This window comes from Pteropus medius, unplaced genomic scaffold (assembly GCF_902729225.1).
Source record: "Pteropus medius unplaced genomic scaffold, Ma_sr-lr_union100, whole genome shotgun sequence".
NCBI lineage: Eukaryota > Metazoa > Chordata > Mammalia > Chiroptera > Pteropodidae > Pteropus > Pteropus medius.
Window position 1 is genome coordinate 19,493,077 of NW_024354502.1, and position 25,085 is coordinate 19,518,161.

The 25,085-nt window shown below is 44.7% G+C and overlaps 1 protein-coding gene across 1 annotated transcript; it reads right to left on the reverse strand.

Annotated features, from left to right (window-relative positions):
- Positions 1-2,518: 2,518 nt before the first annotated feature.
- On the reverse strand, positions 2,519-11,286 carry ODF1 (outer dense fiber of sperm tails 1). The gene is made up of 2 exons (XM_039853628.1): positions 10,827-11,286; positions 2,519-3,084 (listed from the first exon to the last, which is right to left on the reverse strand). The coding sequence occupies exons 1-2, from the start codon at positions 11,144-11,146 to the stop codon at positions 2,643-2,645; spliced, it is 762 nt and encodes a 253-aa protein (XP_039709562.1). The 5' UTR covers positions 11,147-11,286; the 3' UTR covers positions 2,519-2,642.
- Positions 11,287-25,085: the final 13,799 nt, after the last annotated feature.

A 25,085-nucleotide genomic window follows, 5' to 3' on the forward strand; every position in this document is an offset into this window, starting at 1 on the left:
AGTATAATTATCTTCATCTACAACTTTAATTCCACAATACTTACCAAGCACTTTTATTAGAAGGTGGCGTATTTACCTAACTCATATGTTCGATTATTGTAACATGCTGGACAATGAAGCAGCTCAATCTGCCTTATCTTTCAGTTCCCCTCCATTCCAGTCTCTTGCCTCTGCCACTCCAGGGTCAGCCCCGTTCCTTCTCCCGCCCTGGTAGACAGAGTAGGGTGTTTTATCTGGACTCTGAGAGCAAGTGCATTAAAGACCACAGGAGTACTGTCCACGCCCAGGGCTCCATCCAACCCAGCGAAAGACAGTTCTGGGAACAAAATGTTTCTCCTTCCTCCTCTCTTGTACCCACACTCTCCTCCTTCTCGGGACCCCGTTAGTTCACGGAATGAGCCCCACTTTGTGCCTTTCCTCAAGGATTCAGACAAGGCCCACCCCCAAGCTCTGCCCCCCACTCTGACTTGCTGCACCTCCCATTCTCCACTTAACATCCACACCATACAATTTAGTTTTCGATTACTTGTTGCTAAGCTTCTTGATAATTATATCACAGGTGTTGGTTTTGCCTTCGCTATTAGAAGCTCCTGGTAAAGTAATTATTGACAACAGCTCCTGGTATTGTGCTTCACCCACAGCAGGTGCTCAATAGATAAACACTTGCCTTTACATCATGTCTTTCCCTGTGAGGGTGGTGAGCAGACGCAGGCAGCTTACCATAGGCCAGGCTCTGAGCTGAGGAGTGGCCTCTGGCTTCCCTGAGGTATCTTGTGAGGCAGTGATGTCAACACCGCATTCCATGGAAATGCCCGAGGCCTATCTGAAGGCCCCTCTGGCCTCTCCCAGCCCCTGTAAATTCCGTTTCTTTGGAATTCTCTCCTGCCTCCACCCCTGCACAGTAGCCCTCCTTGCATTTAATTTGAGGCATTTGTGAAAAGGTTCCATACCTGCCGCAGAACACTGTATCTGGCATTTAAAAGGATAGTCTGGCTGGGAGGTTGGACGAATGAATTGCTGGACTAAGGGATCGGAGGGTGAATGGGTAGATGGGTGAATGAAAGAATAAGCCAGGTGTGCCCTGGAATGGCGCCCTCCAGAGGACAGAGATTCCTACTTGTTCAGGATTCCAGTGGGTTTCTATTGATTCCACAGGGTGAAAATTTTCAAAATCATTTTCAAAAATCTGCAGTTTAGAAACTAGAATATTTATGAACATGTAATCAAAATATGGTAAGACACTTATAAGCGTTACTCTAGAATTTGATATATACAAACATACTTATTTATACTTAGTTGCTGGGTAAGACATTTTTGAAGTGTTCAATGTTTTTTATTCACCACCTATGTTAGAGGGCCATTACTTCCCTCAAATAAAAGCAAACTAGTCTGCAATCACCATCAATATTCTTTAACCTTGAACTTGAAGGAAGCTTTTAAAGCAAAAAGGCTGGGAGAGCTCTAAGATCCCATCCAGAGTTTCTCAATTTGAGCTGCATGTTTGAATTACCTGGGAGGTTTTTAAGTCTCGACGCCCAGGGCGCACTTCAAACCTATTACATCAGAATCTCTGGAGACGGGACCCAGGCATTGGGATTTTTTTCCTTTTTCTTTTTTTGAATTTTTTTTTCTTTGATACTTTGGCATCCATATTTTTAAAGCTCCCCAAGTGGTTCCCATGTGCAGCTAAGATTGAACCACTGCTCTAACCTCCCTGCCGCTGAGACTGATGAAAAGACTTATTGTACACACGTAAGGTTTTATGTTCCCTGTAAGAGTCAGATCTGAAACCAGCCTGCGTCCTCACTCTGATCCCTCCTCATCATCTCCTTCTTCCTTTACACTTATTTCAGTCTTCGCAGTTGAGAATGGCTCCCGGCCATGTCCATGAAGATCCACGTTCAGGTGAACTACGCTATCATTTTGCGAAAGCTGTACTTTTCCACTCGTGAACTTTGAACTGACCTTTTATGCTTAAAAGGAATTTCGGGAATTGAGAAAATCGGATAGTTGAGATAAGTTCTGAAGGGGTTGCAAACCACCCTGAGCCAGAGGTGGCTATTGCCCCAAATCATAGAAAAGTCGAGAAATAACAAGCTGTATGGCCATCCCCACCCTCAGTCAGTGAACATGCTTCCCCTCTCCCACCCCCCCAACCTTTGTACTCTTATCATTGCCCAGTAAAAACTCCAACTACAGTTTGCTCAGGGTGTCACTTTCTCTCCAGCACTCTCTACTGCAGCAGCTTTAAAAAAGTACTTGCCTTCAACCCTAGTCTTTGTTTTTGCGTTGACAGTTTGATTTCTGGGCTAAGTTATTTGGAAAAACAGTGTCTGGAGGTGTCTACCAAAAAAGCATCTTTTCCTGGAACTTGACAGTAGCTGGGTAGGAGGACACAGGAGGACAGATCTCACCGTCTCGTCTTCCGTTCCCATCCATTAATTCTTCCCACGCCCACTAACTGGGCGGGATGCCTGTAGTGAGTTGAATCAAAAGACTTGCACACAACATCAGTGGGTTGCAGTTATGTATTCAGTTTCCTACTGTACTTGAGTAACACGGCCTGAGAAGGGGAAGAGAAACACTGGAAGAGCTGCCTGGCTGGATTAACTGACTTCTACTAAGTCATGGCTTCCTACGCTTTACAAAATCATCTTCCTACAGGAAAATCGGCTTCCACAGGGGTAGCACGGGTTGCAAGGGTCGCAAGGGTTGCAGGGGTTGCAGGGGCTGCAGGGGCTGCAGGGGCTGCAGGGGTTGCAAGGGTTGCAGGGGTTGCAGGGAGAAGCGCAAGGGTAGCACGGAGACTCGATCTTGACGCAACTGCCGAGCCCGTAGGAGTACGTCACGTCTTTCTCATCCACACATGGAGGCAAGCTGAACTCTTTGCAGATGTTCATGTAGCTGTACTTTTTGGATCCAAGGCAGTCGTACCTGTTCTCCCGCTCGGCAGACACACACACCTTTCCGTCCTTCACTCGAACTTTGACTTGATCAGGTTCAAAGCCGCACACGTTCACCGATCCTAAAATGTTACTGCTGCAGCATGACGAGGCCAGAATTCTGTTCGTGGTTCTTCTCAGTCTGAAATTTAGAAAAAGGGAAGGGTGGGAGGAAGAAGCTTAGACCTCAGAATTCAGACATAGCTTGAGAAGCAACACTTTGATCTCTGCTTTGTTTCAATCACAAAAGTAAACGTTAGTCATCGTGAAAAGTCAAATCCACAGAAGTGTATAAAGTGAAAAATAAAAGGCCTCCCATGTAAATCACACTCTCCCACAGGTAAACCTCTGCTAACAACAGATGGGTGTTTGGCCTTCCAGATCTTTCTCCCGTATTGAAATCCCAGCTCCTCCTCTTATTAGTTAAGGAACTTTGGGCAGGTTCCTTAGCCTCTGTGTGCCTCAGTTTCCTCATCTGTAAAATGGAAATAACAGCAGTACTACATCATAGTATTGTCTTGAGAGTTAAGTGAATGTACTTTGCTTAACATTGTGCTTGGTCCCTTATAAATCCTGCTTAATTATTGCCATGATCGTTATTGTTACCATTATTATATATAGACTCTTAGATCCAACTAATAAGATAGCATTTAAAATTTGCATTTTAAAGATGGCTGTCAGCCTCATAATCCAGCCCTGTTGATCCACAGGACTGGTGCCGCCACTGGGCCATCGCACAGAATCAGTCTGCATGCTCCATCAGCAAACGACAAGGCAAGATGCCTAGATCTGGCTCTGCCCAAGGGCACCTGCCTCCTCCTGTCTGAGGCTGCTCCAGACTCTGGACAGCTGGCCCCAGCAAGGACAGTCAGCTTGGAGAGACTGTGTGTCAGATCCGTGTCCTACCATATTGCAAGTGCTGATTCCTGTCTCTTCTTCATCCAGTGACTTCATATCGATGGCTTGAAATTTATCATGGTGGGAATATTTACACCATGGAAATAGGTAAACGCTGCAAATCAAGGTTTTTCTCCTCCCTCCACCCCATCCCCACAGGGCTGGTTGTTGAATACCATTGTTGTGGCCCCTGGAGCAGCAAACAGATCTCCGCAGTCCCTGTAGAGCTGCTTTGTTGCTGCTCAGAATTCCTGTGTTTGAATCCTTAATAATAAAACAACAATAACAGAAGCTCGCACAAATCGATCACCTATGATACATAAAGAGGTAGTAAAGTGAAGTGCTTAAGAACACAGGCTCTGGAACCGGAGTATTTAGGTTCAAATCTTGGCTCTGCTATGTCAATAAGTTGGTGAATTTCTGTGTCTCAGTTTCCTCATCCGTAAACTTGGGACCTACTTCTAGGGTTGTTATGAAGTTTAAATTAGTTAATGAATGAAAAGTATCTATAACGGTGCTTGACTCACGATTAGGACATTGGGCTTTTGTCTTTTTTTCTTCCACAATGTACCGTGATAAATGCTAAGGTGTTAAAGGCACCGTTTCATTTAATCTTCACAATAACCCTGTAATGCAAATGTAATTATCATTTTATAGACAGATGAGGAGAAGGTAAAGGTGGTGAATGGCAGAGTCTAGATTCCAGTCCAGGCCTGTTAATGCCAAGGTGATGATTTTAACCACCAGTTAAACTGAGCTCTAGAGGTCACTGCAGCCTGGTGTGAGCCTTGGATGCTTTGACCTGACTCCAGATCCATTTTCTTTCTAATTGCCTGATCCTTCCAAAGACAACTCAATGCTCTGAAATGATCTTCTTTTTATCCTTTAACATTAAAAACAATCTGTGTTCTAAGAGACACTCCTAGCAAATCTCGCATTAGTTGGCCTGTCTTGGAGTGCATAATTTCTTGGATATCTCCAGTTTGAGGAGTCTGGACTCATTGATTGAATAATTAGTTTGAGATTTATTTCTAATTCATATTTTTTTGCTAAATTTTGTTTATACACTTACTTTTTGGTCACTTAAGTTATACAAGTTTATTGCAGATAACAGAAAATACAGACAAGCAAAATGGTGGAATATTTTTAAAAGTACTCATACCCCCATATAACATTTAACATTTTGGTGTTTGACTTTCTTCTGTGTGTGCACGCGTGTGTGTGTTTCCACATACATAGTTTTGTGTGTATTCTTATGAAATCATGTTATACATACTGCTCTAAATACGTATTTTTTACTTGATAAATCCTAACATGATTGGTTTAAAACAGTGTAAGCCCATGTACCGAAGGTTATGAACCAAGAATCTTAGTGGCTAATTCCAAAATGGTCAAATAGAATGCTGTCCTAGAAGATGCTGAGGCCGACAGAAAATTCATACGAGGCACCCAGAGGACTGTGGCAGTCAATCAGATCCATTTCAGCCCGGGCCCAAAGAATCTGGGGTAGTATGGGACTCAGACATTTTTCACGCCCCAGGTGTACCAGGGTACCTATAACCCATATTAAAAAGAAAGGAAGAGAACTGGACTTCATTTGAAATCTTTAACTCTGTGAGAAAAACAGAAAAAAGAGCACCGCATCTTCCTGAATGAGCAGAGAACAGCACACAAAGATGCATCGTGCTCTCTCTGGATGGACCACAGGCCTGAAGCCCCAAAAGCCAAAGCCACAAGTGAAGCATAGAGGTGAACAGGCACCCCTACATCTCTTAAGAACCTCCCTTGGTGTGTGTGTGTAGGCTAGTTGTCAAAGCTCCCTGTTCAGCTCAGACCTTCTAGTGGGAGAGGAGAAACATCAAATCTTGCCACGAAGACAGGGCTGGCATTCACAAAGAAGGACCAAAGATCCCAAGCAGAGGCTAGAGGCCCAGCTACCTGCCTGGTTAAATCCGCCAAAGAGACCTGCCTTCTGCAGGAGATGGATCTAGGAGCCAAGTCTACAAGCCAAAGCCGCCTCCCAGATCTATCTCCGCCCTCTTAGCAACCTGAGTCTTGGGGTACTATTTCATGGATTTTGTTGTTTAGATTCCCCTTCCTCCTCTATTCCCATCACTCTGTCCCCTTTGGCCCTGCAGTAGCTACACAGGAGTCTCTCCAGTGTGGGTCTTCATGAAATTGCCTAAAATGCTTGGCCAGGTCAGATTTCTTCTTCTTTTTGCTTATATGTCAGGGGTTATCAGTGGGGATGTGTGGGTTTGGGAGAAATTGCAGGAGCCACATTTTACTCATTAGACTCAACTATGAACTTGCAACTTAACTCTTGCCTAGTGATGTACCCATCACCCCATGTGGGATTTTCCATGGCTCTGTGGGGATTCCCTCTTATGTTTGTGATCATGAGGGTGGAGCTTAGCCACAGTAAACATAAGGAAACCAGCTTGCACCCTGGGTTTTGAGGGGACAGCCAGTGTCTATCTGCCCCCTCTTCTCCCTGCTGAAACCGAATTTCACCTGAATGTACAACCAAACTCCTGAATGTGATGCATACTGCCCACAGCAATAATGAGTACAGACGGCCATCTTCACAAAGCTATAAATCAGGTTAAGCCTGGTGATAAATAAAGTAATGAAGATGTCAAAAGGTCTATGTCTACCCAAAAGAAAACAGAGGTGGGCCTTCCTCTAGCTGTCCTTTGAGTATTTTACTTTTTCTTCTAATTTATACTCTTTCCAAAGACCCCTTAAATTCTATTCCTCCTTTCCAACTTGTCTTTCCCTTCCTCTTCTTTCTTCTCCCTCCTCCCTTCTTTTCCTGCTTTGTCTTTCTCCTCCAGACTTTTGAGTGGTCCTGAAGAACAGTGTCACCCAGCAGGGACAGACAGTAGCAGACACAGGTGCATCTGAGTCCCCAATAGGGCTTACTAAAATGCAGGTGCTGGGTTGCACTGCCAGAGCTTCCGACTCAGCAGGTCTGCAGAAGAGGCGGGATTTGCATTTCTAACAAGTTCTGGATGGTGCTGCCATTGCTGGTCCAGAGACCACTCTTTGGGAAAAGGCAAACCTGGCTTCAATCCGGTCTCCCACCTCCTGGTGATCAAGGACATGGCTGCTAAGTCTGTTTCTTTCTCTATAAGATGGCCAAGATGGTACAAAGATTAAATGAAGTGGAAGTGCAAAGGACTTAGTTTTCACTCAGTAAAAGCTAAGTCTCTCTATCAGTCTGTATAATCTGAGGTGTTAAGTGACCCAGCCCCAAGTCCTGTATCATTAAGTAATAAGGTCAAACCAAATAGTAGATATGCATTTGGCCTAGATGGGCAGCAGCTCCTACCTCTGCTGTCCTGGGGTCACTGGGCTCAGAGTCCCATGGTTATGAAGAGGTTGTGATGAGAGGGGACCAAAGGGCCAAACTGGGGGAATAGAGAGCTCTCTTCTCAGTTGGAAGAACAGCCTTTCCCCAGCAATAAAACCTTGGGGCTTAAAGAGGCCCTGACCTCTGAGTCAGAGAATGGGGGTGAGGGTGTGGGAAGATTTCCTTAAGGCACCGCTAAACCCTGCAAAGAAGTCACCATGAGGGCTGTCATCAGCCTCAAGAATGAGAGTGATTCAATGCAAACCTAATTCTCAGAGTGTGAATGGGTAAACAAGAAAAGAAATGAGAAGGCAGAAGTGCCCTTTGTTGGGGATTTTCAAGGGAATATTTTGTTGAGACTCAGGCCAAGCATAGATATTCGAGGGAGAGGGAGGAAGCACACACTGTCAGTTTCCAGGTGTTGGTAAAGGGCGCAGGGGTGAGGGCGCTGCACCTGTGATGTGACTGCAAATCAAGTTTCACAAAGACTGCTGCTGCCAGGTGTCAGAATGGCAACTGGGCATCATTAATTAGGTAATAAACTCCTAAGGGCAGGATTGAGGAAGGGCTGACTATTGCCTGTTTCTCCCACGTTAGGACAGAGGTCGGGAGCCCATGAAGTGTGGTGGTGGGTCAGGTGCAAACCCAAGTCAGGCTGGTGGCAGAGCTTCTCACAGAGGAAACTAAATTCAGTTACCTCAGACCCAATGAATTCAGAAGAGGAAGGAAGAGTTGGGGAAACAGCGAGTGCGTGCTTGCGGTGCAAAAGGTAATTTGGGGAGGAAAAGAGAAAGAAGCTAAAGAAATAAAAGTACTTACTCGGGTCTCTACGAAGGAAGATGTCTCTTGAAGCAGCTGCTCAGTGAACAATGGAAATAGATTGGACCTTCTGTACTCAGTCTAAAATATATAGCACCCCCCTACACACACACACAAACAGGCATGCACACACACACAGGCGCACACATACACACACAGGCACACACATCAATCAAACAACATACACTCAGGAGTGCTCAAGAAACTCTTGGGGAGAATTAAAATGGTTGACCAAGCCTTCTTATCAGTTATTAGAGGAGCACCCAGAGGCAGAGCAGATTGCTCCCACACAGAAAACAATTCCAATAGGGTCATGGCATCTACAGACCAGGAATCTTCCTTTCCTGTTTGGCAAAGAACTTTCTAGATGACCCAGCCTAGAATCTGAAAGAACATGTCATACCTAACCAAACTGCTAGCATTCTTTAAAAGGATAAAAGGTTATGTGAATATTATTTCTAAACTCAAATAGCCTTGGGCAAGGTTTTGCACCAAAAATCACTTAAAAAAATTGAATCAACATGATATTTCTGGATTTATTTAGTCATGGATTGGGAGTTAGCTGAGAGATAAGTTAAAGAGGCATTACACTGGAAGAAAAAATATTAAGAATGAGAGTCCTCTGAGATTGGGGCTAGATCGGGTTTAACATATTCATCCATATTCAGGAAAATTAAATATTTAAGTTTGCAAGTAGAATTAAGTTCTTCTGGACAGTGAAACTTCAAGCTGTCAGAAATAGAGCATAGAGGGTTCCATGAGGCAGTACGAATGTGCTGGAAGAAACATGGCTGGGAGGAGGTTCAAGAGGGCAAATCTGAGGTCATTTCTAAAATGGATTTGGCTGTTCAGAGATCTGAGAATTAATGTGAAGACATCACCAGTTTCATGTACTGACACAGGCCCAGAAAAAAAATCAGCAAAAATCCAGACATTGTCAGGAAAAGTATCACAAACCATAGAAAGCATTACTTCATACATAAACTACGCTGCCAAGAAGTAAGCTTAAAGTTGCGTCTATTGCACGCCAAGAAATAGGGCTCCTGTTGGAGACGGAGGGCACCCAGATTATAAAGAACAGAGGGACACTCTTTTCTGGAGAGTCCGGAGAGTAGGGACAGCTAGGATACAAAAGCTGAAAGGACTTGGGTCAAAGGTAATCAAGTATTCAGAAGTAGAGGGAGAGTGAACACAGATCTGCTCACAAGTAACCCTTAATTTAGACCAAATATCACAAAAGCATCCCTGACTCACAGTGTGCACAATTTTTGTAACTTGATACTCTAAAGAGTAGAAATAAAAATTGGTTCAAATTGAGTATAGATGAGTTTATAGGCAATATCCCATCCCAGATTATTGAGGGAGGTTTGTCCTGACCTTTGGTGACTGATGACCTAGACAATAATTGCCTTATTGCCTTTTCCAGAGCAACATCACTGTCACTGCTGTCAAGGGTCTTGCTCTGTCTCTCTGCATCCATCTATCTATCATCTATTATCTATCTATCTATCTATCTATCTATCTATCTATCTATCTATCTACCTACCTATCTATCATCTAGCCGTATCATCAGGATAAGACAATAATATTTAAGGGTACGAACTTGCAATGAGTTCTAAATAAGTCCTAGAGATCTAATGCACAGTACAGTGAATGTAGACAACAATATTGTATGAGAATCATCAAACTTGCTAAGAGACCAGAACTTAATTATTCCAACCACTAACAAGAAATGATAATTATGTAATATAATAGAGGTGTTAATTATCACTACAATGGCAATCATATTACAACATATAAATGTATCAAATTAACATGTTGTAACCTTAAATTTATACAATGTTATATGTCAAATATATTTTAATAAAAAATCTATCATCTATGTGTGCCCATCTTTAAAAAATTAATAGCGTATTAGTTTTCTGCACCTTGTTTTTCTCATTTAATACATTAATACATAAAATGCTTCATCAATTCTTTTTATATCTACATATCATCCCAGTGTATGGATGGACCAGAATTTAACCAGGAGTCCGTGCTTTCAACCATTTTTTTTTCAACAATAGTAATAGACTAAATGGCATCTATAGAAAATAAGAAAAGGAAAGCTTTCTCCAGGCCAAAAGAGAAAATATAATCAAACAAAAAATTTTAAAGTGGCTTTTAAAATTGCCCAATTCAATTAAAGTCTTTTCAACTCTGTTCTGAAAGCTGGGACTCTTTCAGTTCTGTACAACATTTACTAGAGTCAGAAGGAGAGGCTGACATAACAGACTCAACTCCAGATGAATTTTAAGTCTTTTTCTTGAGTGGGGGAACAAGAGAAAGGCTTTCCTACAAAACCCAGAAAGTACCTCTATTGTTCAATTTGCTCCCCTGCTCTTAATGCCTCTGGCAAACATTAAGGATTTGATCAATTATTATTACCTCCCCTTTAGTCATTTCTGTAAGTTCAAATATACTCAAATCACTTTACTCATAACCAGAAAAAATGTTTAGTTTGCTGCTTCCAATAGCTTTTTAATGGCATCCCCCGTATCTTTCCCTCATTAAAGTCACATTATTTATCACGTTGGCATTCCTGCTATAAACCAACAACAACCCTGCCAAGCAACATCACTTCATTGTCTTTTGAGAATCTCGTAATTCTCATCGTGGACCCATTTACTCTTCTTAAATCTTTGCTAAGTCACTAGAGTCATTACCTTGAGCCCTTTCCGTCTCTGTACAAGTGTTGGTTGTCACATTTCCCCCCTTATTCCAACTTATAAGGCTAACATACCAACTATAAAAATCTTAAAAAGTTCTTTTACTTGGCAAGCTCTCTCTTTTCATCCTCTATGGCTCTAATGGCTTTCCTCTCCAAACTTCTGAGAGATGGTCGAAGACAGTAGAGCTTGACGTCACACAGGCAACATGGGTAGAGATCGCAGAGGCCACAGGAGCGTGATCGCTTTGAATAGCAGAGGCAGTACGGGTACGGGTGCAAGTCGCAGCAGCAGTACGGGTGCATATACAAGTCGCACAGGCATCGTGTGCTGAGTTCGTCGATGCATCTCAATTGTCTCAGTTCTCTGTCCACCTTCTTTATGTCCCTTCTAACACTGTCCAAAAGACAACTCAGTGCAGCCATTACAGTCACACCTTATTGTTCTGTGAGTACCTTTCGGAAATGGCACTCGAGGGGAAAAAATTGTTCTAAGCTCTTCTCAGAAGTTTCTTTTAAAAATAAATGAGGCACACATGATTCACTTACTTTAAAGCTTGTGTTCTATGACCTCATCACCCTCTAAGTATGTCATAGTCTTTTGGTTACCATGTGAACTGTGCAAAGTCAAGGCCTCCAGAGACCCTCCTTACAGTTACAAAGCTACTCCAGAACTACATTAATACTGAGATTTCTCTCACCTTGAAGTTAGATGGGTCCCCCAAGCAATCACAACTCTTCAGGGTTCATGGGGTTCAAGTTTTAATGTCCTTGATTTCTGTGTGTATATGCCCTGAGGACTAGCCATGGCTGTGAAGATCTTAGCGTGGGTGACTGAAGGAGCTGCCTGGCTCCTTTCTCTGCACTCTTCTAGTTGCTCTAGCCTTGACTTGACACGGAGCGTTGTCCCTTATACTATAGGATTCATTTTGGCCCCTAGTCTCTCTATAAGTAGGATATAAAGAACTTTCCCCTGCTCTCCTTACAAAGTCATCTTTAAGTCAGCCTTTGTTCTTGACCTTCTGAGGCCCAAGTCTCTGAGTCCTGCCCTTTCTTTACTAACTGGAGTCTTGGCTGTCTTGGGACATCAGTTTTCCAGTGGCTAACGTCCTACTCTTAAGCACCCATCTCTCAGTGTGAAGGATCCTGTCCTTGGTCACACCGCCCAGCAACTACACCTCTGGTCTTGTGTCCAAGCCTCCAGGCACCTTGTCCCTGAGTGCTTCCCAAGTATTGGTCCTTGGTACTCTTGTAACCAGCTGTCTAAAACTGCACTTGGGTGGGTTTCCCCTGCTCCCAACTGGATCAACACACTGGACCTCAGGCTCAGCCTCAGCCTTGGCTTCAGCACAGCTACTCTTCTGGGCCCGTCTCCTTAAGCTGCTATCCAGCTCTTGAATCCTCCTTTTGTGGACTAAGACATAGGGTATTTGAGGACAGGTGGTTGGATATGACACTGGAGAGGGAAATGAGGGCCAGGTTTAAAGGGACTTGTGGGCCAGCTAAGGAATTTGAACTTTATTTTGAGCACAATGAAGAATCACTGATTTTCTTTTCCGTGAAGAGAAGTTAAAAGGTAAATCTGACAGTTATACTGAAGGTGCATTGTAGGGGGACAACAGTAGAGGTGTCTTCTGCTCTGACAGTTATACTGAAGGTGCATTGTAAGGGGACAACAGTAGAGGTGTCTTCTGCTGGAAGGCAAGAGACAAAAGTCTAGACTGGGATCCTGGCTACAGGGATGGCAAGAGGGAAGCCAATGGGATCACCCTCCACTGCAGCCAGAGTGATTTTCATACGTAAATCTGTCATTCCTCAACCCACCCCCAAAAGTCTTCAAAGTCTTCTTTGTCCTCTTAGAAGAAGGGCCAGTCCTTACAAGGTGCTGAATGATAAGACTTCTGCCTTCCTCTCCCAACATTATTCCTGTAATTCATTATGCTTTAGCCACAAAGGCCTTTCTTGAAGTCTCACTCGGTCCACCTCATTCAGAACTTGTGGGCACTCTGATCTGTGTGCTTAGAAATTGAACTCCCCACCCTATATCTTTGATCTAATTAACTATAAGACATTCTTTAGATCTCCCCTTAAATGTCCCTTCCTCAAGAACACCTTTCCTGTCCCCCAGACTAAACACTCATAACTCTGCATATTCCTTTCATACCATTATTTGTCTGTTTCCCCAGCTAAATTGTCTTTTTGGCTCACCATTAGATACCTAACACAATGCTGGGCACATAGTAGGGGCTTCAGATGTATTTGCTGAATGACCAAATGAGTGAATTAAACAATTCAGTGAACAGAATGAAGATGGAGTAAGGGAGGAATCGGTAATGATTCCTAGGTTTCTAGGTTGGCAGAATCGTGGTGCCATTGATTGAGGTAAGAAACTCAGGAAGAAGACTAAGTTTGGGGGACGTGCTGAACTTGAGGTGCTAGTGACAACTTTTAGGTAGAAATGTGAAGTAGCCTGCGGATAAGTGGGTCTGGAACTTGAGAGAAAGTTGGGCTAGAGATATGAATTTAAGAACTGCAATTCCATAGATAGTCGGAACCCTGAAGTTGGCAAGATCATTCAGGAGACGGGATTGACTGAAAAAGAAGAGGGCTGAGACAGACTCCTGAGGAACAAGAAGAAGAAATGCGGGAAGTAAAGGAGCTCATGAAAGACTCATGGAGGAATCAGAGAGGTAAGACCCCCTAGGCTGAAGGCCCTTGTGTGTCACTAGACCAAGCCCTGCATTCCCCAGGGTTCCCCAGCCTCGACCTTGGGGCTCCTTTCTGTGCAGATGAAATATCTTAGTAAAAAAAAAACAAGTTTCCATGGAGGTGACAGAATGGGGGACTGGCCCCCGAGTCACATGAGATGATGAGTAAAGATGAATTACTCTCCTCTATGGACAAATGCCGAAATCTTTCAAGAGTGATCCCACCCAATTCTGAGAGTGGAGTCTGTTAATAGGATTATGGCCTGCTTTTTGCTGAAAGTTCATTGCAGGAGTTGTACAGATTTCTCTAGCTCCAAGTGATAGACTTCTGAACTCTGATATCACCATGAATTTCATCCCTTAGCAAATGTCAGCAAAGGTTAAAACAAGCAAGCTCTGTTTTAGATCTTAAATACACAGTTTCAGGAATTTAAGTACACACATCTGTATATACATAGCATGTTATGAAGATGGCTACAGCTTTATTTTAACTAGGATCCTCCCACAATCCCAGCCTCCCAGTGACTTTACTCTTTATCATGATGCTTATTCTTGACATCATTTCAAGTGACTTAACAAAGGGAGTGACTCCTTTAAAGATCAGATGTACATATGATCTGTTATATATCAGAAAGACAATGTAGAAATTTATCAGAACCTGCAGAAACCCACAGGAATGATCTAGAGTCACTGTCCCCTGAAGCGTAAAACAAGGAGCTTCTGTGGGCTGTAACATGGAGGTCGGGGCCCTTCCTTACACAGGTCTGTGTCTGTCACAGCTCCCATCCACCTTGGCTGGTGTCCAGAGTGAACCTCCTCTGGGGTGGAGGGCAGGCCTGGGCAACTTCCCAGGCTGGGCAAAGTGAATACTTGGTCCCCAGTGTCGGTGGAACTATGGGCCAAAGAGTGTGTCCTCTGCCTCTTTCACCAGATGAGACAGCCACACCTCACATCCGTTTGCTGGGCCAGTGTTACAAAGATATTCTTCTAGCAGTTGTTGGATTGATATGTGGTACTCAAACAACAAATACAAAATAATGCACACAGTGTGTCCTCAACTACATTAACAATTCATAGGAGGAGAGAAACACTCTCAAAAACTGGGGTTATCTCTGAGTAGTGGGGTTATAGATGACTTTTAAAATTCTCTTTTCTAGACTTTTCTGTGATGTCTAAGTTTCTTCAATGAAGATACCACCAGTTTAAAATGAAACACCTTTTGATAGTGTGCTCTCTGTCACACGCTCAGCTTTGTGCTGATTTGCTAAGCCCGCCTCTGGCTTCTGCCTCTAAAATCCTGTGGGCTCCAAGGCCACCCCTCTGAGCAGGTTTGCTACTGGGAGAGCCTGACTATAATGAACATCTCAGGTTTGTCCAGCCCATCATCTACAGCACCTTCTTTGAGTAAAATAACTATCTCCTTTCCTACCCCGCCCTCTGCTATTAGGTACCACCAATAAAGTTGCCCAGTCAGGGGCAGGCACTAACCAACCCGCCTCTTTTCCAGGAATGTGATCATTCACAGAAAGCCTGAAGATGGTTAGAGTTGATCCACGCTGATGGTGGACTCTGAAGAGACTATACCTTAGTTTCTGCCCTACTCTGTCATTTTCAAATTGGTTCTTCAGCTTTCCTTTGAGTCTGTGAGCTCTTCATATCCTTCCAATCAATTCTCAAGTTACCCTGTCAGCTTCAGTTATCTATAACTAGAGAACACAATTAATATGACAGCCTGTCCTTCTGGACCTGTCCAGGGAGGACCACTCAGGGCTGAGCTTGTACGTCGGCTATTGCTTCAATGGACGTTGTCCCAAGCTAGTCCAGCTCCTCCCTCCAAACTCAGAACCAGCTGCATCAGGGCCTCCATTCCTGAAGGCCCTATGGGTTCAGGACAATGGTGGGGACTCGAACTAAGGAAAATGTCTGGAAACACCTGGGAAGGTCTACCTGTGGACACTGTCCCTGGGGCAAAAGAGTCTTTACTGGGGTCAGAATCTCAGAACTTTAGCTTTGGAAAACCCAAGTCACCTAGATCAGCTCCTACTCAACAGAGATTCTCTGCTCTAGCACTGTGAGCGGATAAGCATGGAAGAACTGGGGGCTGGCATACGGGATGGGGCCCCTCTTATTGATTTAGGAGGACCAGTACTCTTATGACCAACCATACTGGTTCATATTTGATCATATTTGCTGAACCGAAAGATGCAGGCTGGGAACGAAGGTAGGAATACAAAGCGTCTGTGGTGGTCCATCCACAGTGTGCCCGGTTTAAAAGATGGAGTTGGCCTCAGTGAGGTGCAAACCTGCATTTTGCCCTCTGGCTTTCAAGGTAGTAAGGCGTTTGTGATGAACTCTGGATCCTTTGTGACAACTATAGTCTCTAAGGAGTTTATGATGTCTGGATCCTTTGTGACAACTACAGCCTCTTTCTCCCACTTTCTCATTTCTCCACTTGCCCCTTCTCCCTCTCCCCCACCCCCACCAGCCTCATGACCTTTCCATGGAAAACTGTTAGCTGCAATCTGACTGTTGTTGATGTGGACAGAGACCAAAAAGTTTCCTTAACTTCCTTGAACTCACACTGGCATCATTCAGGCATAGGAGCACAATTCCATGCCATCCTAGAAACAGAAGGACTTGCTGTCGCCACAGCCAGTGAGTGGCCAGGTTAGCTTGAGGGGGATGCCACCATCATGGCTGCCTAATTCTTAGTAGATGCTTACATGATTAATAGGACATTTCACTTTTTAATCTTTTTAAAAATTTTTTCAATTACAGTTGACATTCAATATTACAGTAGTTTTAGGTGGACAGCATCGTGTTTAAACATTTATATAACTTACGCAGTGATTCTTCTGTTAAATCTAGTATCCACCCGCCACCTTACATAGTTATTACAATATTATTGACTATATTTCCAATGAGAGTTCACATTTAATGAGCACTCAAGTCTGTGCCAGGCAAATCCTCACAATGACTCTCTGAAGTAGGAATTCTTTGTTCTCATTTACAGATAGTGTGACTGAGGCACAGACAGTTCACATAAGCGGCAGAGCTAGGGTACCCCCCGCCACCCTGACCCTGAGCAGTCAGCCCCGGGTCTCTTTTGTCTTTGAAGACCAGTGACCTTTGAAAGGAAAATTTCTCTTTAGTCTCACCTTGAAGATGAAAGAGGAGGTAGATTTGAACATTAGGACTTCCAGGTTTCCCGCCTCTGTCATCATCCACACACCCAGAGCTTGATTCACTCCATGTTTTCTTGTTTAAATGAAGTAACGTGCTTTTCCGCTCCCAGGCCCCCCCGAGCCCCCCTCCCCGCTGCTGTCATCTTGTGATGGATGGGGCTGCTCCCTAAGCACTTCTTCAATGACTGAAACTCTCTTTCTGCTCTCAATAACAGTTTTCCTTTCTCCCAAAGGAATATATCTTACCAAGAATTCTTTCCCTCGAATCGCATAGATCGGCTATTTTGTAGAGAAGCACGAAACTTCTTTGTTGATTCATACCAAGGAAGACGCACCCAGAACAAAACGTTCCCACAGGGGACACCCAAGTCTTTGTGCCCAGGAAGTGGATTTTCTACTTCCAGCTGGGGTCGTCCTGAAAGGGAGAAAGCAAAGCACAAACCCTCTTTATGCCTAATGTGCTGAGGCACAACTTTCCGAGGAAAGCCCCCAGGAGCTGAGATGCATTTGGCTCCTGACTCTTTCCCCTCTCCCCGAGAAGCCCAGCCAAGAGAGGACAAGGTGGGACTCCCCCCACCCCCCACCCGAGCCCAAGCCCAGGGTTCCTCTGGGCTGAGGGACAGGAGGCCCAAGGAGGAGGAAGGGAGCAGAGAAAAGAGGGAGAGAGCGCATGGCACCCTTCTCTGGGGCTCGTTCAGCTGTTCTCAGATTTCGGGGTCTCAGGACCACTTTACACTTGTCATTACTGCAGAACTCAAAAGAGCTTTTGGTTATGTGGGTTTTATCTATCAATACCACATTAGAAATTCAAACTGAGAAATTTATAGAATATGTAATCATTTAAAAATAATCATAGCAAACACAAGTAACATTTTTTTATGGGAACTATGTTTTCCAAAAAAAAAAAAAGGAGAACAGTGGCATTATTTTACATTTTTGCAAATCTTTCTGACGTTTGGCTTCATAGAGGACAGCTGAAATATCTCCTGCCTTCAGTCTGTTGCGATACATCTTCCATTGTGATATGTTTGCTTTCAGTATAAAAGGGAATCCAGCCTTACGTAGACATGTAGTTGGAAAAAGAAGGATCTCTCAGGCCCCCTGAGAGGGTCGTAGGGATCACATGTTGAGAATTGCCACTTTAGTTCATATTCTGGAAGTTACACAGTACTGTGCGTCTCAAAGGCACAATAACTAAGCTTTTTCTAAAACATTTAATTCAGCCTCACACTGTAGAACTCTTATAGAGCTTTGGGGAGTGTGCCCACCCAGCGATCCCCCTTCTCTAAGAACTGAACTCCACCCCTTCTTGTGCGGGAGAAGGTTGAGGGGACTCTCGCAGGAATCTCCTAAGACAAGACCTGCCTCCCACCCTGGGCATAAGTTTCCGCACCAAGAAAGGACCCCAACAACAGTTGGTCACCCAGGTTCCCCCTTCTGGAACTTTGGAATTGGGAGGCATGGACGAAAGGAGTTTGAACTCAGAAAGAGAGGCTGCCATTGTGAGGAGCCCTTGATTCGTCAAGGCTTGTAGGTCCTGCTCCGAATCTCTCAAATGAGAAGGCTTCTGTTTTAACATGTTACTAATTGATTATCTCATTTATTTGCACTTCTAGCAAACATCCAAAGCAAGTGTGGATTTCAAGAGTAGAAAGAGTTAAAAGTTCAAAATCTGTTTGTGAATTATGTGTGTGTGCACATGCAGCTGTGTAAAAGAAAGGAGAGAGGTTTAGTAATTATAAGTGAAATTTTTAAAAACCTCTGTATTGGGGGCCTGGCTTTGGCTAAGCCCTTTATGGATAGAGCTGGGTTTGGTCCATCTTGTGCACTGTAGTAGTGGGTCCAGCGAGGGTCCATTTGCGTCTTAGGAAGGAACTCACCAAAAGGGGCAGGGAGCATAACCTCAGATTGGAGGAAAGCTAGACTCAGTGCAACATGGCATCCAGGGCCTGATTTTCCTCTCGGCCCTCTGCTACACACACCCCTTTCCTGCCTAGATTCATGTTGTAGTCTTAAGCACAGGAAGACGGCCAGGGTGTATGACAGCGAAACACAAGACAAAACTGGGACTCTTCTCATTACATATTCTATATGACGAGGAGTTCAAAGCAGTAACGGGGAGCAGAATACATGACCCTAAAATATGCTGCTGGCAGGTGGATCATTATGAGCCATAGGCAATCAAGACTCAGCAGAAAACTTTTACCTCTCCCTTAACTACCTAAAAGAATGTCTGTAGGGGGCCCGCCCAGAAAGAGACCTATTATCACAGATAACTTTTACTTGAATGACCTATCTGTAAGGCAGGACGAATGTCTAATTAACAAACATCTGCTCTTCTTATCACCCTGTGAATTACCCTTCTCCCCTTGGAAGCCCCAGGCCGTATCCCACTCCTTAGCTCAGGACGTCATATAAGCCTCGATTGCCCAACTTGTTCTTGAATCCCATGTCTATGGGGCCCCATAGATATGTAATTAAATTTGTCTTTCTCCTGTTAATCTGTCTTATGCTAATTTGATTATTAGATCAGCCCAAGAACCCAGAAGGGTAGAAGTAACATTTTTCCTCTCCTGCAGCAGTAATGATAGCTACGTATCTCAGACAGCATTCCAGGTGTTGGTCATGTGTTCATACATTTGACCCTCCCTGCCAACCCTTTGAGGTAGGTGCTAACATTGTCGCTTTTTCACAGGTGAGGAATCTGCAACACAGAGCAGCAAAACCACTTTTCCACGGCTGTTCAGCGGGCAAGTCCCAGGTACAGAAGGTGACTGGCGATGCCCCCGCAGCACCAGGAGTAACCTGCACACAGCACGGCAAGGCTGCCCGCTCCTCGGTAAGCCCTGCTATGACGGCTAGTGGGAGGAAAATTGTATTCTTAGAAGCTGGCACACGAATTTCTCTCAGGGAGAAAATTCTCTTTATTAAAAAAGGGGAATTAAGGGAGTGAACCCTGAGGGGACAGGAGCCAGGGCAGCCAGATGGCTCACTTCCTGTGCCTTAGAAATCAGTCAAGGGAACTGTGGGCTCCAGGAGGCGAGTGGGAAGTGGAAGGAGGAGGAAGGCGTGATGCTGGAGGACAATCGCAGTGGCCGGAGGGCTTTCTTTTATTTAACGTAAATTTTATTGAAGAATACCATACATATAGAAAAGTGACAGATCATAAGTGCGCGGCCTGATGACTTTTCACAAAGTGAACATACACATGTGACCAGCACCTACACCAGGAAACAGAACGTTCTGAGTGCGCCAGAAGCCCACGCTCATGCCTGTTTCCCTGCACTGGCCTCCTCTCGGGCTTTCTAGCACCAAAACCTCATCTTGCCTAGTGTAGAACTTCATGTGAAAGGAAATATACAAAACTCTACTCTTCCATGTCTTGCTTCTCTCAGTCAACATTGCAGTTGTGAGTCTTTTCTATGTTGTTGCCTGTGATGTATTTCACTGCTTTTCATTGCCATGTAGTATTCTGTTCCGTATATACCATGGTCTATTTCTGCTTTCTGTGAGGGTGGACATATGGACATTTCCATATGGGGCTGTGGTTGAGACTAGGGCTGTACGATCATTCTCACACATGTCTGGATGAACATTCCCAGCACTTTGTGGAATGGAATTCCTGGGTCATATGGTATACGTGTGTTCAATTCTACGAGCTACTGCTGAAGAGTTTTGCAAAATGTGTGTATCCATATACGATCGGCGGTGGGTTGTTTTTAAGGCTAAGGAACATCCGATCTCTTTTTGAATTTGTGCCACTATGATGTAAACTTCTATCCCCTCTTAAATGTTCAGTATCATCTAGCACATCTTACAGATCACTTATATGAGTAGAGTTTTCTTGTTTTGTTTTGATTTTGACATAAATCAAAGAATGAGCTGAGATTCATGACAGGGCCAAGTTTGCATGAAACGAAACATCATGTAGGAGATGTGAGAGACTCACAAGCTGAACTAACTAACTGTGATGCCAGGAGCTTGGGCCTCAGGTGACTATGAGAAAGCTGGCCTCCTGTTGGAATCTCAGAGTATGCCTTGGGGAATGCAAGGAGGGGTCCTGCCTATAAGCCACAAGGGCCAGAGGGACCCCGGCTGACTTTTGAATCACACACGAAAAAGGGGGAAAACAGTCATTCCACTCTGACGTGGAACATGGGATGACTTTGGTACATCAAAGACCCCAGAGAACAGAGCAAAGCTCTGTCCCTTGCAGCCCTTCAGCACATTAGCAGTGCCCAGAGCCGACCTGGAGGAGGTCCCAGGCACACTAACAGAAGCATCCAGGAACTGCGCTGCTCAGGGTAAGCTGCCAGAGGCAGCATCCGTGCCGGAAATCCCGGGAGATGGTACCCTTGGCAAGGACGTCAGAATCCTCCAGCTGGAACTGCCACAGGGAAGGTGAAGAGAAACCTTTGGGTGACTTCTAGACAAGAAGACCAGCACCCCCACCTCCACTCACCTCCTTCCCCCCATAGCCAGGCAGTTCCCCATTGGAGTCAGGGAAACAGAGAAGGAGAATGGTCTGGAGGTCATAAAAGCTCCCTTAGAACCTTACCACGCTCTCCGGTGGTGACGGCAGGAGGGTCTGTGGTCTTGGACGTGATCTTCTCATCCAGCTCAGGTCATTCTCTGTCTCTCCCCACTAACTCCTGCCAACCCCAGGCTGGCACCTATTTAGGTTCTTAGTCTCTTGAATTGCTTGCCTTCAATTTCCTTCCCTAAGCACACACCGCCCAGGCCCCTCCTGGAAATGCTTCGCCTCTCACATCTTCATTCTGGAAGTTCTGCTCTCTGATTACAGTCTCATACTCTCCAACGTTCTCCTTCTCTTGACAATACACTGATGATTAGAAAGAAAACACATGGAGGACTTTGGTCTCCTACCACCTAGTCTCCTACCCCCGCGCAGCAGCCCCCACTCCACCTTGTTCTAGTTCGTGATTCTTCCTCACCTCTTGCCACCTCCATACCTAAGAGGACTCTGGCTCATCTGAGTTGGGGTGGGGATGACAGGAGATGTTCCCAAAGACAAGGGGGGCACTGATCGCAGAGGGGAGAACGCACCTCGCTCTTTCTATTTCAGTGTCTTTGCAAAGCTGCTTGCTCTTTGTCTCCCCGCTCCCCATGCTTAACCCCCTCTTGACCTGGATAACCCTATTCATGGTTCGGATCTCAGATGAAACACCACTTCCCTGGGGTTGGCCTACTTTGTCTTCCCATGACATGTGCTGTCTCAAGCATGCATCGTGGTTGTAATGACAGGGTATCTGTTAGGGTCAGAAAGGAAGACTCATGCTCCTGGGCACTCTGACCAGAGGAACCTCAAGTGGTCCCCTCAGGTAGAGAAGCACCTCCCGCTCCTCCTGGCCTGTCTCCCATTTTGCCATTGACTGCTGCCTGTGACCTGGAGCCATCAAAGCTCTGCCACAGAATGAGATCAGCTTCTCCCCACACTCCTCCTGACTCTGAGCGAGGCCACGTCTTATTGGAGGTTTCTAGGGGTTCTCACATGTCTAGCATCTTCAAGGCGCTAGCCGAAGAGGCCTTCCTCTGGTTCTATCACCACAGCCTCTGTCCTGTAGGATTTTCCCTCTTCCTTACATTCAATTCTCACTTTTCTCTTTATGCGGACATGAGAGCTGTTAGTTGGTCAAGATAGAGACAGCAAGTTATTTAAATGTATGATAATATAACTGAACCAGTGCCTAGAGGTTAATGTACCACCCTCCACCTCCCACCCCTCACACAGAACACTCTGTGTTCTCACCCCTAGGAAGATTATTTTTATTGTAAGTAACAGAAAACCCAGTGAAAACTGGACAGGACAATAAAAGGAATTTATTGACCTACACAATTAACAGACATCATCTGCACATGTGTACAACCAGGGCACCAGGCAAGGCTTGATCAAGATTCTAGCTCCATTTCTCTGAGCTCCTTCCCTTAGTGTCCTCTTGAGAGTGTTGGATTCATGATCAGGTTTGTTCTCACGCTCACAAGATAGCTAATAGCAAAACCAAGGTTACATGTTTCCTGGGTTACACCTGGATGAGAGACAGTGTCTACTCTGCAACTATTGACAAGAATCCCGGGCTTCATTCTGCACCACTGATGCCCATGGCCACTCCTTCGAAAGATCCCTACTATGATTACGGTGTTCAGCAGGTTCTACGTAAATACTTGAACTGGAAAATTCAAAGTTTGTGTTTCACTAGGATTCCGTCTTTGAAAATAAGGCTGCTGCCCTTTTCTCTCCATTCTAGTTCACAAAGTTGTGAACAATGCAGCCTCTGGCACCAAGGCTTCCCGGGGCTCCCTGGCAGAAGGCGACTGTTTCCTAACAGCTATGTTGCTGACAGTTGCCAGATAAAGACTCCTTTACTCCGCAGAATCATCACCCCTTCCCCATGTTCCACCATGTTAGTGAGGCTGAAATTCCTACACCCACACTGCCCTGAAAAGCAAAAGCATAATCCCCCATGTGCCTGTCCCATGGTGCTATGAGCTGAATTGTGTTCACTTCGGAAGTCACATGTTGAAGCCCTAACCCCCAACGTGATTGAATTTGGACACTGGGCCTTTAAAGAGGTAATTAACATCAAATGAAGTCATAATGGTAGGCCCTAAATCAATATGACTGGCGTCCTTATAAGAAGAGGAAGAGACACCAGGAATGTGCACACACAGAGTAAAGGCCGTGTGAAGACTCCAAGGACAGAGGCCTCAGGAGAAACCACCCTGATGTCACTTTGATCTTGGACTTTCGTTCTCCAGAATTGTGAGAAAATTAATTTCTGTCGTTTCAGCCATCCAGTTTGTGGCATTTTGTTATGGCAGCCCTAGCTGACCAAGACATGTGGTTATAATCCAGACTCTCAAGAGGATAACTGGCCAGCAGAGGTGTGGTGATAGATCTGTGACAACCAGCTCTCTAGGGACAAACAGCCTGATTTGAAGATTTGCCAATTATCATGGTGTAAATATTCCTACTAGGGCTGATTTCAAGCTATTACTGTGATATCACTAAGTATCCAGTTGGGAAGAGATGTGCACGTTTGGCTTTCGCCAGCCAGGGCCAGCTGGCTCCATCACACGACTGTTTGTCAGCCGATCCCAGGAACAAATATTTATAGTAGCTCATTGTATGGCAGGATCTCATTGGCTTGTTTTTTAATAAAATGGTATTTTACTAGCTTTCCCTTATTCCCACCATAAGCTTTTACACACACACACACACACACATGTACTCTATGGGCTGGGGCCTCAGAACAAAAGGTGACTTGCAAATAAATGATCCATGTATTCTCCTGTCTCTTCACCCCTTCACTTTTCATTCCAAATGTTTTTGACACACTAATGGAAGATAGGAACAGAATAGAGTTGTACTCAGTTGGCTGGCTTTTTTTCAGAGCCAAACCAGCTCTCCTTGAGGGCCAAGTGTGAGAAAGGTATTTCCCATCCAACCTGAGATCTGCGTTTTCATTTCTTCATGCAAATGAGGTCATTCTCAGAAACCTCTGCTTTCTTTCCCATTGTTTACCCAACACATTTTAACCTACATGGGAAAATGTGTGCTAATTTTATATCCATCGTGGTCTTCATATCTCTCTCCAGAGCAGTTTTCAAAAGTACTTAAAATTCGTAACTGAGCATCATAGTTCCTTAGGTACAAGTTTGAATGATTAATTGAATATTTTCCACTCCACTCCAATTCAGGTTGTGCAGAATGTGTTATACTAAGCTCTCCCCTCTGCCTTTGGCTGTATCTAATGTTGAAAAAGCTATTTTCCATACACCAGGGCCGCAGGCAACATCTCCATTTCCTTTACTGCGAACTCTGTCTTTATTGAGTGATTACTAGCAGAATTCAAAAGAACTCCACTACCCCTATCTGAAATTCTTGGTTCCTGTTTCCTCTGCACGTCCCCACTTCCTTAGGAAACCAGGCTCTGCCTCAGGCAGGGTGCTGGCTTTTAGTTCAGGGAGTGTGCAGTTGGGCATTGAGCATCTGCTCCTGGCATGGCCCCAGTTGCTCTCTGCACAGTCGGTGTGCTCTCTGGCCCAGCTACTCTGCCTTCCCTGTCCCATGGGGATTCCAGTACGGCCACATTTTGGTGATGTGGCTGGAGTTTTTCAGAAAGATCTTCTTTGAATTAGGGAACTATTCTAAGGTGGGCTGCAGCAGGCTCATGCCAGCAGAAAGAGCCAATTGTGTGCCTCTCTTCCCAACTCCGTGCTCTGTGATATCACATTGTTCACTTGAAATTAACCACGGAATGAGTGTTTACTCCAGGGAAATCAGCAAACATTACAAATCGGGAATTTTTCTTTCTTTTTTTTCCCTTTAAGCACCCACTTAGAGCACGTCGCTGGAAATACTCCTTTTTCAAAAACAAACAGAAAAATAAACCTTCACAGGAGCCAGCAGCCTATGTAATTTGAATCCTCTTCACCCCACCCTCCCCATCA

Coding starts and splice junctions, on each gene's coding strand:
- ODF1 (XM_039853628.1), bottom strand. CDS start 11,146: ATGGCTGCACTGAGTTGTCTTTTGGACAGTGTTAGAAGGGACATAAAG. Junction 3,085..10,826: donor GAAAAGAGAGAGCTTGCCAA/GTAAAAGAACTT, acceptor TCTAAATTTCAG/ACTGAGAAGAACCACGAACA.